The sequence below is a fragment of the Patella vulgata genome, chromosome 3 (assembly GCF_932274485.2).
Source record: "Patella vulgata chromosome 3, xgPatVulg1.2, whole genome shotgun sequence".
Lineage (NCBI taxonomy): Eukaryota > Metazoa > Mollusca > Gastropoda > Patellidae > Patella > Patella vulgata.
Window position 1 is genome coordinate 20964962 of NC_065881.2, and position 19479 is coordinate 20984440.

Sequence of the window (19479 nt, forward strand, 5' to 3'; positions counted from 1 at the left end):
GTTTTGTACAAGCATGTAATCTTTAAGGTATAGAATTAGTGACACCTATACACCGGGCCATTATTTTTTTTCCCATCCAAATAACTAGATATTTTTCCATGTCACGCCCTCCATCTGTAGCCTATGACATGTTAAACCCGTAGGAAAATCCCAAGGAACTTTTTTGGCCAACGCTATTTTATCTACCTTCTAGTTAGCCTTGTAGCACCGTACTCAGCAAACATGAATTATAGATTATTGCAGACTACACATAACATCATAGATAAAACTTATAGGGAGTAAAGTCTATCTTAAAGATACACGAAGTAAGATTTAGATAAAGAGCTAGCCATTTAAACTATTATTGATTACATCAAATTCAACACATGCATGAATTCAGTCAAATCTAAATGTTAAAGGGACAATAACACTCTTGCTGGCTTGAAAGCTCCAGAAAATAAATAATATCTCTATCTAAGTACTAGATGTTTAAGTGTCCTACCTGTTGTGTAAATTATCCATTACATCTTATTTTACTTGTCCAGAGGGTTCGAAAATATTTTTAAATCGAAGTTTCATTTGAAAAGGTTTACGTTAGACGTTTCAAACCATTATGTTGAATTTTTCAAAATTTTTAAATAAGGTGTGTTAAGATGAAATTTGTATCATCAATTAATTGAAATATTCTAAAATAGTACAATTTGTTGACCAGAATAAAGATTGGGACATATTATTCAGTCACAACAAGAGTGGTATTGAGCCTTTAATGAAATTGGGTTTAACGTCTTAATTTCCTGCATAAATTGAGCTAATAAAGATGGGAATACATCTTGCACTGTGCTATAAGAAGAGAAATTTTGCCCAGTCAGCAGCATGTCAACCTAATCTTTATTGAATTCCAACTGTAAATCATTCTTTTACTTGCATGCCAATGTCTACATGGGTAGACCTTTGTTGTTTTTTTTTATCCCATCCAAACAATCAGACACTTTACCGTGTCAGACTTTCTGTCATACAAGACTGACAAGGGGTCGAACTTGGCACCTACCACTTAGTGAGCCAGCGTAACACCCACTGAGCCACATTAGCTTCCTCAAAACTGGAAAGTAAAATTCTGTTAACTGAAATAAAATATACTAAAATATATATGAATAATTTGTAAAGCTTTCTCACCCCAAATAATGATAACCATCTGTTACAGAGGGCCGAGTACCAGGATCGGGGCTGTTTAGTGATTTCTGTATTCGGCTGTTTCTTTTGTCCTTAAAGATAAATTTACAATAAACATGTACCTCAAATTAGATTTTAAATTGTACTTTTAAACACATAAAATAAAATAGTTTGAATTGGTTGTGTAGGTATTCTATTTGTATCTCACAGAGAATGTTTATAAGTTCATTTCCCAATAGGATTCAAATAGAACTGTTCAAGCCTTCCAAAAAAGTAATCTGGTTCTCACACAATCCACCCAAAATGTTTAATTCAGGAGGGAGTTTGTTTTCTTTTTCTATGAATATATCTGTTTAAAAGATCTAAGTAGATGCCACTTCCTGATAACAATATGGCATGCATTTGTTCCAGCTGGGTGCCTGAAAACATTTAGATTTGGTGTGAGATCTTTTTCGTATTTATCTGAATATGGTTTGCAGTCAATGTCCTAATGGTGACATGGTTACAAGGATTTCAGCACATTATCATTTATTACTATTAACATGGGGCAGTCAGACCTTTTTTGTATTTATCTGAATATGGTTTGCAGTCAATCTTTAGAGAAAGTCCTTATTTATTATTATTAACCTTATGCAGTCATATCATATTTACCATCTATAAGTTGTGTTGTATCATTTAAATCACAGGCTTCCTCAAGACCAATCTTTTTCTTAGTAGCATCAAAATCGGCCTCGGGAGTAGTGGCAGCACTAAGAGTTGTTCTGCTGTCTTGTCGTATAAGATGTTGATGTTGACCTCTCTGTGATATTCTTTCAGGAAACAATTTATCCAAATCATTGCGCATATTTTCCAAAGAATCTTTATTTCTGGACACATCAACTGTTAATGGTGTTGTACTGTAACCAACAGATCCATTGGTGATATCACTTCCTGTACTGGATTTCCGCACACCAATATTTCCATTTTGTTGAAATCTGGCTTCCCTCACCTACAGAACGAAGTAAACAAATGAAACTAAATAAAATGAGGTTTATCACCCTACTTGCCTGAAACAACCGGGTCATGCAATATGCTATGATGTGTGAAATTTTGCTTGGACAGGGGCGTTTTCATAGACTCTTAATCAAATTCCAATCGTTAAGAATTCTTCTACGTGTGCATCAGATTGTAGAAGGGACCTCAGTTTTTCATTCCATCAGAACAACCAAACAATGTTCCTTTCATCAGGCCCAGCTTCCTACACAACTGGGCTTTACAAGCCTGTTGAGGAACAGTGTCTGGTGGTTCTGATGGAACAAAAAACTGAGGTTCTCCTTCAACGTCCTCCTTTTCTGCACCAACCGGGCTACACTGTGTGCCATAAGGGAAATCTTTGCCTGGACAGTGGGGGTTTCCATTTACTCTTCATCTTATACTAGCTGCTAAGGCTTCTAGATGGGACCTCAGTTTTTTGTGTAAGAACAATAAGAAGTTGTCTCTTGCTAAGCCCTCCTTCCTGCATTACTGACAATGGAATCTCAGTCGGAAAAACCTGAGGAACTTTCTTGGCCAATACTGGGATCAAACCTGGGACCTTCTGGTCACTGAGTCAGCACACTGCTCGTAGGTGGACAAACAATATATGACATTTTAAAGTTTAGATATATATGTCTTTCAAAGTTTGAAATACTCCTGAAAATCTTTATCAATGGTCTTACTAATTTTGTCATAAAAACGACATTCAATAAAAACTTTTTTAAAGGAAAATTGGTTTTCCAATTTCATGTTGACTATAAATATTTGAGTTTATTATCCAAAAAACCTTTTGAAGTACAATAGTTTTTATTTTCATTTATTGGACTGGCTATTATTGATTTAGGAATATTTTTGGAACCCAAAATATTTTTTAATGGAATTTAAGACATTAAGATATGCCATATTCTGTAGTGTTTAAATGTATAGTTAATCAATTTTGCTATTCTCATAAGAGTCTGTGTTATAACTGTAAGAATCTGTTTTGTAATAGAAAAATTCTGTGTTATAATTGTAAGAATCTGTGTTATACGAGTAAGATTCTGTGCTATAACAGTAAGAATCTGTATTATAATAATAAGAATCTATTTTATTATAAGAACCTGTGTTATAATAGTAAGAATCTGTGCTATAACAGTAAGAATCTATTTTATTATAAGAAACTGTGTTATAATAGTAAGAATCTGTGTTATTGTAGTAAGAATCTACGTTATTATATACTATTCAAAAAAAGTAGGGGATATTTGATTTTTAAGTGTTATTAAAGTCACCTAATGAAACTGACGAAGAAACAAATGACAAAATGAAATGAAGTTCACATTCATCGATTTATTCCAAATGATCGTTAGACTAAGTAAGGCACAGACTGACCATTATAAGGGTAAAATGATACCCGGGGTCAAACAGCAAAGTTACCACAGCATCACAACCAAGTCAGTAACGGGCAAATCCTCCTCTGTTTGCCAAACAAGCATTGATCCGACGTGGCATACTCCTAATGAGACGTCTAAGGTCATTTTGGTCCAGATTGTCCCATTCCTGTTGCAACGCAGCAGCAAGTTCTTGGACATTGGCAGGACGTTGTTGACGTTGACGTAACCTCTGTCCAAGCATGTCCCAGACATGCTTGATGGGGGAGAGGTCGGGACTCAGTGCTGGCCAAGGTAATGTGGTGATGTACTGTTGTTAGAGGTAACCTGTAACGATCCTGGAAGATGAAACGGCGGCCATGACGTCGTGCGAACGGCACAACATGGACTGCCAAGATGTTGTCCCGGTAGTACTGGCCTGTAACACGCCCTGCAACAACATGTAAAGCCGTTCTTCAGCAACAGTGATGCCTCCCCACACCATAACAGAACCACCCCCAAATCGATCATGTCTGATGACGTTAACGTCTTGGAAGCGCTCGTTTCGACGACGCCACACCCTCCTACGTCTGTCCAAAAAATCAACAGTGAACCTTGACTCATCTGAAAACATCACATTGCTCCAGCGTCGATTATCCCAGTGTTGACGATCCCTACACCAATGACGTCTTGCCTGAATGTGATGATCTCTCAAACAAGGGATCACGCGAGGACGTCGGGCGCGAAGGTGACCCCTATGCAGTCGATTCCGAATCGTCTGGCCACTCCCACCAGTGTCTGTTTGAAGACGAGCGCTGATCTGATTTGCTGTGATGACACAATTTCTCAAGGCCAAGGTACGGATAAATCGATCCTGGGCTTGAGTTGTCGCCCTTGGTCGACCTGAGCGTGGTCTGTCCTGTACAGATTGTGTATCACGGTATCTGGACCATAGCCTGCTTATGACAGACTGAGAAACATTCATCGTCCGCACCACAACCGCCTGTGTTGTGCCGATCTGTAGCATGCCAAGGGCACGTAACCTTTCATTTTGGGTAAGCCGACGCATATCAAAATTTGTTTTCTGGTCACTAAAACAATTAAACTGATGTTTCCACCCTGGAATTCAATGCCACAATGACTGTAACATTCAAAGTCAGAGTCGTGCAAATCTTGGGTTGGACCCCCATGATGATCCCAAGCATCACCTGCATTCCATGCGGTAGCTATTGGTGCGTTTGGGCGTCACATGTAACTGGAAATGTTTCTTCTGTTAGGTTCTATAGTGACTTTTTTCGTAGTCATTTGCATATTTTAGTATTATGCCCCCAAAATCAAATATCCCCTACTTTTTTTGAATAGTATAGTAAGAACCTGTGTTATAATAGTAAGAATCTGTGTTATTATAGTAAGAATCTTCGTTATTATAGTAAGAATATGTATTATAATAGTAAGAATCTATATGTAACAAAGTACATGGGTAAATAACAAAATACATAAGAGCCTACCTTCCGTTTATCGTAGCTCATGGCTAGAGCGAAGTAACTGTAATCTATAGCTGCGTATGTTAACATAAAGGCAGTGGTTACAACTGGAGCTAATGTATTAACTTGACCCACACAGATAAATAATAAGACGACTAGAGTTATCACTATCAACGCATAAACAGGTACTTTATTAGGTCCACGCTGTAATATAAATATATAAAATATAAACAGGTATATTATATAATATATAAAATATAAACAGGTATAGTAATTGATAAGAAAATATGGTGTATTGGAAGGAACTGATATGAAATAAAAGATACATTCTCGCTAAAGTATTAATTGGGGTTTTTTATTTCCAATAAAAGTAAAGGCAAATTTGGTATATATATATATATGGAAAGTAGATGCCGAATCTTACTAGAACAAAAAAATGGATTCCCTGAAAAACACAAACTGGGCAAGCACTGGGCAAAAATGTCAGGGTATTACTCACTAGCCCAATGGCTTATTGTCTGCTAGCGGTTGTTATTTCTTGATCGATTGGTTAGGCGGTTTTGGAAACATTGAGGTGTTTAAACGTACAACAGACTCTGCAATTAAATGGCAGGAAACGGAAATGGCAGATGGTAATCCAAGAATTTACATAGGCATCAATATGTATGGTAAACGGACAGTAAGTGATGACAAATACATTCTGAAAATGGGCTCTCCCTCTATCAAGTTAGATGACAAACATGGCTTCTAAAAATACTTTTTTTTATATCCTCGCGAATACAATGTTTTGAGAGGGATTTTAAGCAAATTTTTGATAGATTAATTAGTTTGGATATGTTTTTAGTCCGAATATATCATCAAATCACCCAGTTTGTACACAGGAAGGCATCTTTAACATTGCCAACCTGGCTAATACAATGTACTACGGAGGATCTTTATAATGCTGCTAATGGGTTTTCATCCCATCAGAATGACTAGATGCTCTTCATCACTTGGCCCTCTGTCTAACACCACTGACAATGGGAAACCAGGGTAGAAAATCTTGAGCATGAAACATTTGAGGAATAATTTTTTGTTGTTACAGCGGATAATAAACAAAAACTTGGCTCTGAATCTTGCAAGAATGTTCGAAATGAAATTATTTGTAATTAATTACATGTTTATTATTATTGATTTTCCAAGTCTAAATCTATTGAGGAGATTGATTCAAGTTTCATATCAAATGCCCCATTTGTATTTATCAATTAGCCAGAGAGAGAAAGAGAGAGAAAGAGAGAGATATGGTTCATATTTATTTCAATAATTTGCTTGCATGTTTGGGTCTTTAGCTGTGGGAGGAAACAACAGGACCCAGAGAAAACACACTACTCCTTTTCATGTACAAATGGGGAATCTAAAACCATGCCACTTGAATCAATGACAGACCTTATGGTTTCACCTGTTAAACCATTAGACCACCCATCCCTCCACCTTTTTAACACAGAGAGAGAGAGAGATAGATGGTTGAACCTCCACTCAACACAAACCAGGTCATTTCGGGACTAAAACATGGTTCAATTTTATTCCAATAATTCACAGTGGGAGGAAACCGGAGGACCAAGAGAAAACACATGAGGTTAGACAGTTGTCACGTACAACCGGGAAATCAAAAACCACGCCAGTTGACTCAATGACAGACCTTATCAATTAGCATTTTTTATATTCTACTTACTCCACGTCCCAATATTTTCATGAATGGAATGACATTTTCGTTAGCTATTGATTGTAGAATTCTTGGTGGACCGTATAAACTTCCCATACAGGATGATACAGATGATAAATATAAACCAGCTAACCATAGAAATCCTACTATAGACACCTATAATATATTAAATATCAACATCATCATCATCATAATATAAGCACCTATAATGTATAAAATATGATCATCAGAAACTGTCAATTTTTATATTAGGCCATACAAAACAAATTCTGTTTCCCAGAAGAAATAGGAAGCAAAATTATTTTAATAAATGTGACCAAACAACAAAAATTATGTTTGGTGTGACCTTTGTTGCACGCCAACAACAAAAGATGACGTCACATCTGTATTTCAATTCCTACGCCTTTTGATTCTGAAATATGGACCTAGAAAATAAAAATTGAGGCAATTTGGAGGTATTGAATGAAACTAGTTACGTGACATACCTTTTCAGCAATCATATAATCGTCAAGTAAATAAGACCGCAAACAAGTAGCTCCTAGTACCAGTATAAAAGATATATATAGTATCGTTCTGAAAAATATTTAGTCACAAACATAATATATAATAATTTCTGTATGCGCATGGTTGGCTGATTACTACATTCAAAATTTAATGGAATGAACATGCTCCTGGTCAGTGAGCCAGTGTACACATGAAGCCACCATTCAGAAAGAAAGAAAATTATTTTTATTCAGTTAATTTAAAATGAGGTAGGATTTAATCTCCACTTAAAACAAACTACTATATCTGTGGACTAAGATGTGGAAAATACTTATTTCAATATAATTCACTTGCATGTAAGAGTCTTTGCAAGTGGGAGAAAAACATACAGCCTTGGGATCAAAAAGATGCCACATAATTTATGATCAGGGGCCTGTTTCACGAAATTTTAACTAAGATAAAAATCCAAATTTTAGTAATTTGATTGGATAATATTAGATTGATTTTAGTGCTTAACCAATCAAAATTGAAGTATCTACTAAAATTTGGATTTTATCTTTATTTAAGATTTCGAGAAACAGGGTCCAGATCAATAGATTATTGATCTGGTACACAGATAACCAACCGATACATATATAGCTGATTGATCTTATAAAAAGGTACATAAATTATTAATCTTATATAAAGGTACCAGTGCATAAATTATTGATCTTATTTAAAGATACATAGATTATTGATGTTATATGAAAAATGAAATGACGTCCTATTTTTCTACACAGACTGGGCTAATGAAGATGGGCATACGCTATGCACAGCAGCTCCAATCTTATATGAAGGTACATAGATTGTATATGACAGAAACTGTACTTACCCTACACCTAAAGATGCTAGTGTACCACGAGGTATATTATGGAAAGGATCTTGTAAATCACCGCTCATATTGATACCAGCTAGAATACCAGTAACTGTCGCAAAAAATAGACCAAAAATACTGAAAAAGCTCTCTCCTTCAGCATATTCTGGTCCTGAGTTGTTGACAAAATTTATCTCTGTATACCCAGTTACCCCATTCTCTGTAAAACAAATAATAAAATATAGGTTGCCAGGCAACAAAACATATGCCTCAAGCAGTCCACAGAGGTTTCACTTACTTAATGCTTAGTAAATTGGAGAATTTTCAAGACAATAAAAAGTTATCAAGAGTAAAAACTCATGAAGTAATTTGTCAGAAATAATCAAGATTCCTAGAGAATATGCGATTTAGAGCATGTCTTATACAGAAACAATTGTATTTATTCTTAGCATAAAGGGGGGGGGGGGTGGAGGCCGAATGGCTAGCCTGTGCACGCTGTATCATAAGGTCTGTAATTGAGTCACCTGGCATGGTTTCGCTTCACCAGTTGTATGTGACAAGGAATAGGGTCGCCTGACCAACCTTGTGGGTTTTCTCCGGGTCCTCCGGTTTCCTCCCACTGCTAAAGACCCCTACGCGCAAGCGAATTATTGAAATAAAAAGGAACCATGTGTAAGTCCCGAAATTACCTAGTTTGTGTCAAGTGGACGTTAAACCTCATTTCTCTCTCTCTCTCTTAGCATCAACCAGAAAAGAGGTAAATTGGATCATGGAGTTCAAATATAAATATACCAGTACATTAATTTTAAAATATTTTAGAGACTCCCCACCACTCGGCGCCCCTCAGAGGCCACCAATGATAATGTCAATATATTGATTGTTGTAGGAGTTAAAATAAAGACAAATATTCTAAACAAAACGACATTATAACAAATATTCTATTATAATATTTACTTAAAATAGTGATAGTCACAGCTGTTGCAGACATTTATTGATAAAGCTCGAAATTTCAAAATTTCATAACAACGTTCAGGTCAATTATTATTATATGTGACATACGTGCAGTATAATATGACAATCTAATATATTACATGTTTGATTACTCTTATAATAATTTAAATATATTTACAGTTCAATCTGTAGCCAAAAGAAAAACACATTTTGTATGAAAAGATTGAAATCGTGCCAACTAAATAAAGGTATTATAGTAAACAATTGACTTTTTACAGCATCGTCAAATACAACATTGCCAGGCAACAAATATATGCGTACTTTCAGCATTTTGAAAATTGGCTTTCAAGTTTACAGGATCTTGGATAAAATAGTCATAGGGGAATTAACTTTGTGTAAAATTAAAGCATTACCCTAAATTTCAAACGGACTTATCCTTATGACAAGCTTTCAAAAACTCTGACTTGTAGACCATTTGGGTTTTTAATGGGCTATACAACCTTTTATTGACATTCTAGCATCCATTGTAAAAAAATACAGAAATACAATGTCCAGGTATAAATCATCCAGTAATTAATACTTTACTTACCTACATCAGTATGAACAAAAGATCCAACAACAAGATCCATGGCAGATAAAAATAATACTAATAATAACACTAGTTGTAGACGTATAACCCATTTTACTCCTGCTACATTAATACCTATAATATATCATTTAAACATATATTATACAAGAGCTAAATCTGCCTATTGTAGGTCTTTCTTTAGGCCTGAAATGTTATCTAAATTATCAATTAGACATTAATTAACTTATCCAGACCATAATAAACTCTCGATGTCAAGGCTAGCCTTCGATGTTGGCTGGATTAGATTCCTATATGCCGCTTAACGGCCATTGATAATTAAATCAAAACAGTGGATAATCGAGACTATGCTGTTTATATTAATGATTTTAGTAATGATGACCGAGACTATGCGAAAATTTCACCCGCTTCATTCTCGGCTCATAGTGGATCAATTTGACTGAAATTTTCAGCAAATTACCTTTACACTATCTAGTTTTTAACTATTATAGCGAGAACTGCCATCTCTTTATCTTATCTCCCATAATGTATCTTTAACATAATAAACAAATGGTTCAATGATCACAAAAACAGGCAAATCAAACCGATTAAGTCTAGTTATCAGGTGATTCTCTTAGACAATTTGTTAGTGCCTCCATATGGCTAGAAAATATTAATAAATCATACTGCTAAGATACTTTAGAAAGTGAAACGAAATCAGGTTAAAAGTACAAGGTAATGAAATGGACCTTCGTAACAAAAGCGTACTGTCCCAGTTTGGGTAACAGAATGCATCTAAAAATTATTCAGTCCTGAGAACAAGTGAAATGGGTTTTAACATCCTACTTTTTGCATCAATCAGGCTAATAAAGATGGATATATGTCATCCAGTGTGCTACGAGGAAAATTTTGCCTGAGCAGCGGCAATTCCAGTGACTCTTCAATGAATTACAACTGTTTAAAGTTCTTTTATACACACCAACTAGTACGCAGGAGAACCGTTGTCCTGTACCATCAGAACAACTAGACGCTTCACCTGACAGGCTCTCTGCACTGTAACACTGGCACGGGCAAACAATGATGGAAAGTGAGATGTGGGCTTGAAAAAATCGCAAAGCTTTTTCGATCTCTGCTCTAATGCTAATAATCAAAGTAAATAATGTCATACCCATTAACAATATAACTACACCAAAAGCTATTCCTCTTGCTATCCATGGATTAGTTTCACCAATCAACTCCATGACTGATTCACCAAAACCCATCACAGACAGCGAACAACTCACAGCCTGCAAGTATAGAAATAATTTATTTATAAAAATAAATGGATATTAAATAAATCAAAATGTATATATATAATCCAACTATCAGGTTATCAGGGGATCATTCACATGCTACCAATGGTATACACAGGACCGTGTTAGGTTTTGTTTATTGGTTCCAATCAAATGACTACCATTTTCCTTGCCAGGCCTTCCATCTTGCAATAGTTGGAAAGATAGGTTGCCAGGCAACGAAACATACGCCCACAGCAGCTAAATCGTCCGGGCAGTCAACAAGAGTTGTCGCATATTTTTACTTTTTTCGGTAATGACACATTTATAATACATTAAAATCTGATTAAAAGTAACAACTCATTAAGTAATTATCAGAAAACCATTAGAATTTGTTTGGTTTTTATAAAGTTTTAATGATTAGTATACAAAACTTTTAACATCGTGGATTTAGCTGTTCAAGTCATAAAGATTCATTGAAAATCAATATACTTGTTCGTCTCGAGACCTTAAACACTGTGTATAAATTTAAAGTCAATCGGATATTAACTTTAGCGTCCACAAGATTTTTCAAAGTGATCAAGGGCCATAACTCTGGCAAAAATTATCGGAAATCGCTGATAATCAATAGGCTTCTTCGTCTCATGGTCTTCAACACTGTATATAAATTTAAAGTCAAGCGGATATTAACTTTAGCCTCTAGAGCGTCCACAAGATTTTTCAAAGTGGTCAAGGGCCATAACTCTGGCAGTAATTATCGGAAATTGCTAAAAATCAATAGGCTTCTTCGTCTCATGACCTTAAACACTGTGCATAAATTTAAAGTCAATCGGATATTAAATTTGACCTCCAGAGCGTCCACAAGATTTTTCAAAGTGATCAAGGGCCATAACTCTGGCAAAAATTATCAGAAATAGCTGAAAATCAATAGGATTCTTCGTCTCATGACATTATACACTGTGTATAAATTTAAAGTCAATCAGATATTAACTTTGACCTCTAGAGCGTCCACAAGATTTTTTGAAGTGATCAAGGGCCATAACTCAGACAGTAATTATCGAAAATCGCTGAAAATCAATAGACTTCTTCGTCTCATGACCTTAAACACTGTGTATAAATTTAAAGTCAATCGGATATTAACTTTAGCCTATAAAGCGTCCACAAGCAATTGTAGACGTCGGACCGACGGATGAACGGACGGACGGGGGCGACATCAATATACGACCACATTTCAATGTGGGCGTATAAAAAGCCTAATACTTTCATGACTAATATCAAGATCTCACCGGGGAGGGCCTCCATGTAAATGACCCAGTGCCAACACCATACTTAGAAAGCAAACATCAAGACAAATGAGTAAATTTACAATGGAAGGCAAGGCGACCAGATATTTATAAATGCTAGGTTTCTGGCGAGTGAACATATATATATCTTGAAGTCCCCAATTAACACTATAGCTATCTGAACTTTTCTCCGTAAAGATAACGTAATCAGCAATGATCCCGGTCGACTGTCACTCTTGCTTACTTCCTGGTTTGAAATTGGTCAATCCCATTGTCCTGTGCGAGGAAATTCTCATTGCGCATGCGCTGTATTTATCAGAAGTTTATGAGACAGCTGACAGCATGGCTAGCAGACGAATCAAACCTATATCGTCTTACTTTACTGGTAAAGTAACTTTGTCTTGCAGTGAGTCTCGGTCGGGGGAAAATGATGATAGTCATGCTACTGACGCTACACGACCCAAACAAGCAAAATTACAAGCTTCGCCGTCTTCGTCTCGCAGTGAGTCCCAGTCAGAAAAAAATGTTTAAAACATCTTTTATTATTATTATAAATTATAGGATGATAAGTTGAAGAGTTATGTATGTTCACAATATAATTTAGCTATATCATACAACAAATTATTCTAATCTTCAGACTTGGCAACTGAAAATTTTGTTTGGCTAGTGGTTTCAAATTGCTGTGTAGAGCCTTGGAAGGGAATTATTTGTGGCTATTCAATAGTTATCATAACCCTAAACAACTGAAGTGAAAACTTAATATGGCTTGACTGTGAACGGAACACATATGTGTACTTTAAATAGAAATATGAAATAATTTTATTTACCTGAGCAAAGCAGTAAACAATACCAATACTTCCACCTATCCGTCCACCTAGCACATGTGATATAAGAAAATATACACCCCCTGCATCCATCCGACATCGTTCACACACACCAATCGCACTTAAAGCTACAATAAGTACTATAGATACGGACAGAAACACGGTTACTATAGATAATCCTATACCAGCATTACCCTGAAATACAATAATATACACTTATTTAAAAATACTGTTCAATAGCATATCGTCGGTGAAGTGTCAAAAGGGTGTATCTCAGGAAATTAGTCAAATATACTTTTTTGCATATTTAAAATCTCCCAATTAATATGCACATTTCTATCTAAGCTGTGTATCTCTACGCCTATTACAACTGTTCTGGGTATCATGTGTCCAAATGTTGTATCTTGATTTGTGGAAATTTTGAAATGCAAAAGGTTCTATTTCTTAATCTTTAGAAATTCTTAGATACATTACCGACGATATATATACTATCTAAGGATAATCCTATACCAGCATTACCCTCAAATACAATAACATACTGTTAACAAATTGAAGGTACAACAACTTAACCCTATACCAGCATTAGCAATCCTTTCCCTAATTTCTCCAGCGAAAAATGTCAACTCAATGAAACCATTTAATGTACCGGTACTGTTGAAAAATATGAATGGCGATTTAAAGTCGTCCTTTTCTGCACCAAGCGAACTTATCTAGATTTGCATACATTATGCAGTGTGTGCTATGATGGAAATTTTGCCCAGACAGTGGTCTTTTTTCCTCCTACCCTTTGTTAAATTCCAACTCTCAAGCATCTTTTATGTGCATGCAAGAATGTTCAAGGGACTTTGTTTTTTAGTTTCCAACACCGGGAAGACATGGTTAGGGAGCCAGCCCCATACTCATTCAGCCACCATGGCCCTATTGTTGATAAAGGTAGATAGTATATCAGTAGCATATACATACTGAAATATTTTGCAGGTAAAATAACAGTTAATTGCAAACATGTTGAAGCCATTGACAGCAGAGCTACTACCCATTCTATCAGGGGATATGTAACATGTTGGGTTTTTTTGTTGGGGTTTTTGTTTTTTTGTCCTCTTTGTTTCCTCCCACAGCTAAAGACTCAAACGTGCAAGCAATAAAAATAAACCATATGTTAGTTCCAAAATGACCTAATTTGTGTTGAGTGGACGTTAAACCCCATTTTTCTTTCTCTGTTAAAAAGACAGAATATACTTACAACTATCCAGCCCATTCGTAAGAAAATAACAACAGACAGAATGTTGATCAAACAGGAAGTAAATACACCATCCCATGTACCAAATAATACTGGTGCTGATATAAAAAAATTCGATTTCCACCATGGTACTTCTGATAAATCCTAGAAAATCAATTATACAAATCGATTATCCTAGTAACATAAAACTATATAGCTGCTGTTTAATCAAACATTTAAGGAATGGAGAGGTACAATTTGGTTTAAAACACTGCCCCCCACCCCCCAATAAAAAAAAAACGACTCCATCATCAACATCCTGTGACCTTGAATATAGTTTGGATGATACAGGAGTAGACCTCTGCGTTATTGGTAATCAACAACCAAATACTAGAGCGTACAAAGTTTCATTATCTTCAATGGTTTATCAGATATGACTCCGGAAAAAAATAGTATACCAAAAAACTAAGTCAAATATATTTGCATGGAAAAACTAAAAATATTATTAAATAAGAGAAATGTCTAATTAGCAAAAGATTATACAAGTCGGGTGATATCACCCTAGATGGAAAAGAACATTAAGCGTGACGACCAACAACAGCAAAATTCAGTAATTGGTTGATGTGTGTACGCAGTTTCATAAAGATATCCTGAATGGTATATGAGATATATTCCACAACCAAAACTGGCATGGGCGACGCCCTTTTCAATACCTCTCCCTTAACATAGTTGGGTGCTGGATCAAAAATATCAGTACCTGATCCTCTCTGAATAGTTCATTTTGATTTCCGTAATCTGTCGACTGGTAGGCTCCATGTTCCACTTCACTCTGTGGATGATGTTTGGCTGACTGTTGTTGTTGATCCAAACTTAAACCAAATCGACTCCAATCTGGTTTCTTGGACTTTGTCCTCTTTGTAGAACCTTCTGACATTAATGTCGACTTTTCTCCCTCACCGACGTCAGCCATTTTGAGCCCAGGTCAAGAAATTTTGTTGATTTAAAGCTAATTACTACACTGTTGAAATGTCATGTTTTGTAAAAAAAAAGCGGATCATCAACAATGATAATGTTTTTTGGTCATCATTAAAATTAAATTATATTTATTCAGAGTTTTAAATTGTTTAAATGGCTATCTGATCCAGACTTGCTATATCTGTTATCTGACTAAGACAGGAAGCTGGATTATTATGCCATTCTTTCTGAAATATAAAATAAATATATTGATAAACAATACTGATTTTTCTACATATAGTTGGTAAATTATATATTAATATGAAATGAAATGGGGTTTAACATCTTACTTTTGTGAACCAACCTGGTTAATAAGGAAAGACGTACGGCATACGCCATGAACGACCTACACTTGTTTCGATTTCCATCTGTCAGGGAATCTTTAAAGTACTTCAATTATGGGACAGGACCGTTATTTGCCGTTCCATCTGAATGACTAGATACTTTTCCTTTATCACTGACAAAGGGAAACTAGGCTGAAATACTGTGAGGCAGCAGTGAGATCGAACCACAGACCACCTGTTTGGTGAGCAAGCGCTATGAAAATATAGTTGTTTCTATGACGATGTTGCCTAATTACCAGTATTAGATTTAACGGGTCAATTCCTCTTCAGTTTACATGAAGGGATTATCAGGTTGCGAGCTGTAGGAAATGTAATATGCACTACACAATTTATAAAACAACTTTATGTTGTTGTGCTTTTTATATAAAAAAAAACTCCATTGGAATGGGGTTTCAACTCATGGAATGGAATAGAATGAAATAATTTTTCAAGTCTAGTCAACACCATGCTATGGCCATTTTGAGACTAATCACTAAACTATGGTAGATTTAATTTCTATGTGGTTACTTTTTCAATGTGAAAGGGGGGTGGGGGCATTCCAGGTAAATTTGATTTCTATTGCAAATTAAGTGCAAGAACATGACTCCACAAAATAATAAAACACAAAGAGGAAAATCACAACACACTTAGCATAACTCCACAGACAATAAACAAACAGGGAAACCATGACAAGCTTTTAGATAAGCCAGGATTGGACAACTTTAGGCAATTTGGAGTATTCAAATTGACAAATTGCATCTCATACAAAATATCAACAGCTTTTTCTATAGGATTTTTTTATAAGGCCACCCCTACCACTGAGCACATTTTCCAAAAGTTGTGACTCTTCAACAATTTCCTTAATTCTTTACTTTAATTGTACAATACAAGTAAAATCTATACACACTAATTACACAATATGGTCCTGTTGCACTAATGACTGACATTCGTTCTTGTACCTGTATTGTAAATGTGTCCACATGTTAAATTTCTGTCTGTCTAATTGTTTGTCCTATGTACATAAAAAAATTTCACCTATCCATTATTTTCATGCAAATCACCATGTACAATGTAATTGTAAATGTATAATATAGCATTGTCAGCGGTATCACTTTGGTGGAAGCAGACATTAAATTATGCTATTTCACACAAATGTGAAAATCTAAGCAGAAACAAATGCCACATTAAGGTAATGTTTCTATCTCTGTTAACATTTTTACTTAATTTAATCTTTTGAAGTTAGATGGCACATATAATAATATTTGACATAGAACATAAAATGTTGGCCATACCTGGGTATGTACTCAAGTAATAAATCCTGTGATCAACTATAATTAGTTAACACCATGCAGGAGTCAGTAAATAATAAAACAATGTGACTGTAATGTAGTTCTTTCAAATAATCCACCTGAGAGATTGATGATTATGTTAGTGTCTATTAGTGATTAACAGAATCATGGTCTTCTGTCAATAACAGTATGTCAGCCTGTAGAACAGTTTCTAATCAATACCCACCCACTTCTTACACTAAACCAACATCAAGGACATACATGTAGAATTCAATACAATGTCTTTGCATGTCTATTGATTATCATTAAAGCTATTTTTTCAAACATTTCTTATAACAGACCTCAGTGCATGATGCTTTTATTGTTATTTTTAACAGATGCATGTGTGTAATGTATCTATAAGATAGCTAAAATCAGCATATTTATGAAGATACCGGTACCAAGCCGGTTACTGTTGTCCTATGGGCACGGTGCTGTGACAGCAGATATTAGATTATTTACAGTAATAATACATGAGTCATTTTATTTTCCATACATAAACAAGAACCGACATTCCTCAATATCAAATTATGTATATTTTTGGTAGGCACAGTATGTAATAACTAAGTATAAACATTTACATTACACATTTGAATAATTGTGTTTCACAGTACATGTATGTAGTAGATACAACTACAAGAAATACATATCAAACAGTAATATATCATATCATTTGAAATTATTGAACAATAATGTAGAGATAATAAAAATACTGAAGTCCCTGCATGATATCTATCTATAAATAATCATTAAAACATACCCTAATCTACATGAAAATATTTCCTCTAGCCACCATTATCCATTCCTGAATCTATTCATAATCATACAACAAATTAACATTTCATTGGCCACCAACTACTGATTGTAGTTCTCATTGGAGGAATGAGAGAGTGTATTGATTTTTTAACATGGCTAGTAAGACAGCTGTTAGTCTCTGCCATGTGGCCATATGACACAGTAATGTGATATATTAAACACTTATTACATGCAAAACTGCTTAAAATTATGCACAAGCTGTGATATGAGATACAGTTGTTGAAATAGTAGTTTAGTTAATATTGATGGTTTGGTCCTGTGAGGCCGTTGACAACATTATTTATTATGCTGAATTGTAATTATTACAATAAGGAGGTTTGGCCTCTGGCTCTGGTTAGTTCCTACTCCTAGACTTTATTATTATAATGAAACATTGATTAGTTGGTGATAATTACTTAGATACATATGTATATATATCCGGTCAAACATTAGCGCAGCAGGACCATACCATGTAATCAAATGCATAGAGATTTTACTTTTATCACACAATTAAACTACAGACTTATAAAATTGTTGGAGAGGTTTAACTTTAGAAAATTGAGCTCAGTGGTAGTGGTCACCTTAGGAAAAAATCCTATAGAAGAAATTTTGTTCTGTCGATATTGTGGAGAAACATATATAACAGATGAGCATTCTATATAGTTATCTGTAAAATTCTGGTGTTGACCATACTTAAACCAATTTAACAATATACTATATTTCCTACAGAATAATGTAAGAAAAATTTAATATTCTATAGGCTACTACAGATTTATTAATATTATTTATAGCTCACTATAGGAATTTAGTGGTGCCCTAAGATGGATTCTGTAGAAATTACCGGTATATAGATTCCATCAGAATTCACCTAATTTAGTGTCATATCAAATAACAAACTATAATAAGCTTACCATGAAATTAAAATAAAGTCTTAAATGAATCTTCCAAATTGTATATACTGGTAAAATGAATGAAATTGTGATGTTGTCGCTCAAAGAAATCAGTGCAACCCACCCTGGCACCCTCTAAAAAATGCCAACTGGTCTATATAATGTTAAATTAGATTAGCTTTATGTGATTTTGTTACCGTATTTTATTAACACATAACCTCATTTAACTATTGTTTTCAGTTATATCAAGCACACGACACAACTTGTTATGTTTCTGAGTAGTTGACCAAAAATCGAATCCAAATTAATCTACAGAGAGAAAAATAAAATTAATAAGCTATAAATCTCAGTTTAGAAGATATCATGTCCAAATACATTGGTGGTCGATGTACTTTCGATCATAAGAACTGTCATTAAGTCAAGTGGCATGGTTTCTATCCCATTACCTCATTAAGGATTTGAGTTGGGTTGCAATATTTCAAACAAAATCCACATAATAAGCCCACCCTATTCCTTGCTATATATACAGGCCTATATAGTATATATGTCACAGTCTGCATCAATTTTCCCAAAAGTTGTTTTTTTAGGAGTTATTTCATAGTCATTCTACCAAACACCTTTTAATACTGCATGCTATTGTTATTGGCCCTCCTGCTAATTAATTTCAGTGAGCTTTGATTGAATCAGATTTTGATCTTTAAAAAAATACAGTTTTATAAGTTTTACTTGTTTACTTTTTTTTTAGATAGATCTAGGCCTACAAACTTCATTTGCATTTTTTGGGCACATGAATGGTAATTCAGAAAAATTGAAGAGAAATGTTATGTAATGGTACTAATAACATTCAGATCTGTTACCTAAAGAAAAGTAAATACCGAGGGAGAAATAAAGTGCGCACAGACTGACAGAGCCCGTTCCTAAAGCCATTAAGGCTGTTCAAGGCTGTTGTCACTAAAACAGTACCACATGGTAAATGAAAAAGCACAGA

General features: G+C 34.9%; 1 protein-coding gene across 1 annotated transcript; it reads right to left on the reverse strand.

The window, feature by feature from the left end:
• Nucleotides 1–1777: 1777 nt before the first annotated feature.
• LOC126815279 (solute carrier family 12 member 8) lies at nucleotides 1778–17931 on the reverse strand. The gene is made up of 11 exons (XM_050540845.2): nucleotides 17567–17931; nucleotides 14899–15343; nucleotides 14166–14306; nucleotides 12929–13120; nucleotides 10716–10833; nucleotides 9572–9685; nucleotides 8050–8251; nucleotides 7181–7268; nucleotides 6705–6851; nucleotides 5018–5197; nucleotides 1778–2137 (listed from the first exon to the last, which is right to left on the reverse strand). Exons 2-11 carry the CDS (start codon nucleotides 15109–15111, stop codon nucleotides 1778–1780), a joined length of 1755 nt encoding a protein of 584 aa, XP_050396802.1. The 5' UTR covers nucleotides 15112–15343; nucleotides 17567–17931.
• Between the last annotated feature and the right edge of the window lie 1548 nt (nucleotides 17932–19479).

Bases quoted from the DNA above. Each gene is read 5' to 3' on its own strand.
- LOC126815279 (XM_050540845.2), bottom strand. From the start codon at position 15,111: ATGGCTGACGTCGGTGAGGGAGAAAAGTCGACATTAATGTCAGAAGGT. The intron at 9,686-10,715 runs GTATGACATTAT...GATATATTATAG, and splicing joins TGTAGTTATATTGTTAATGG to GTATTAATGTAGCAGGAGTA. The intron at 5,198-6,704 runs GTAAGTAGAATA...TTTATATTACAG, and splicing joins TGAAAATATTGGGACGTGGA to CGTGGACCTAATAAAGTACC.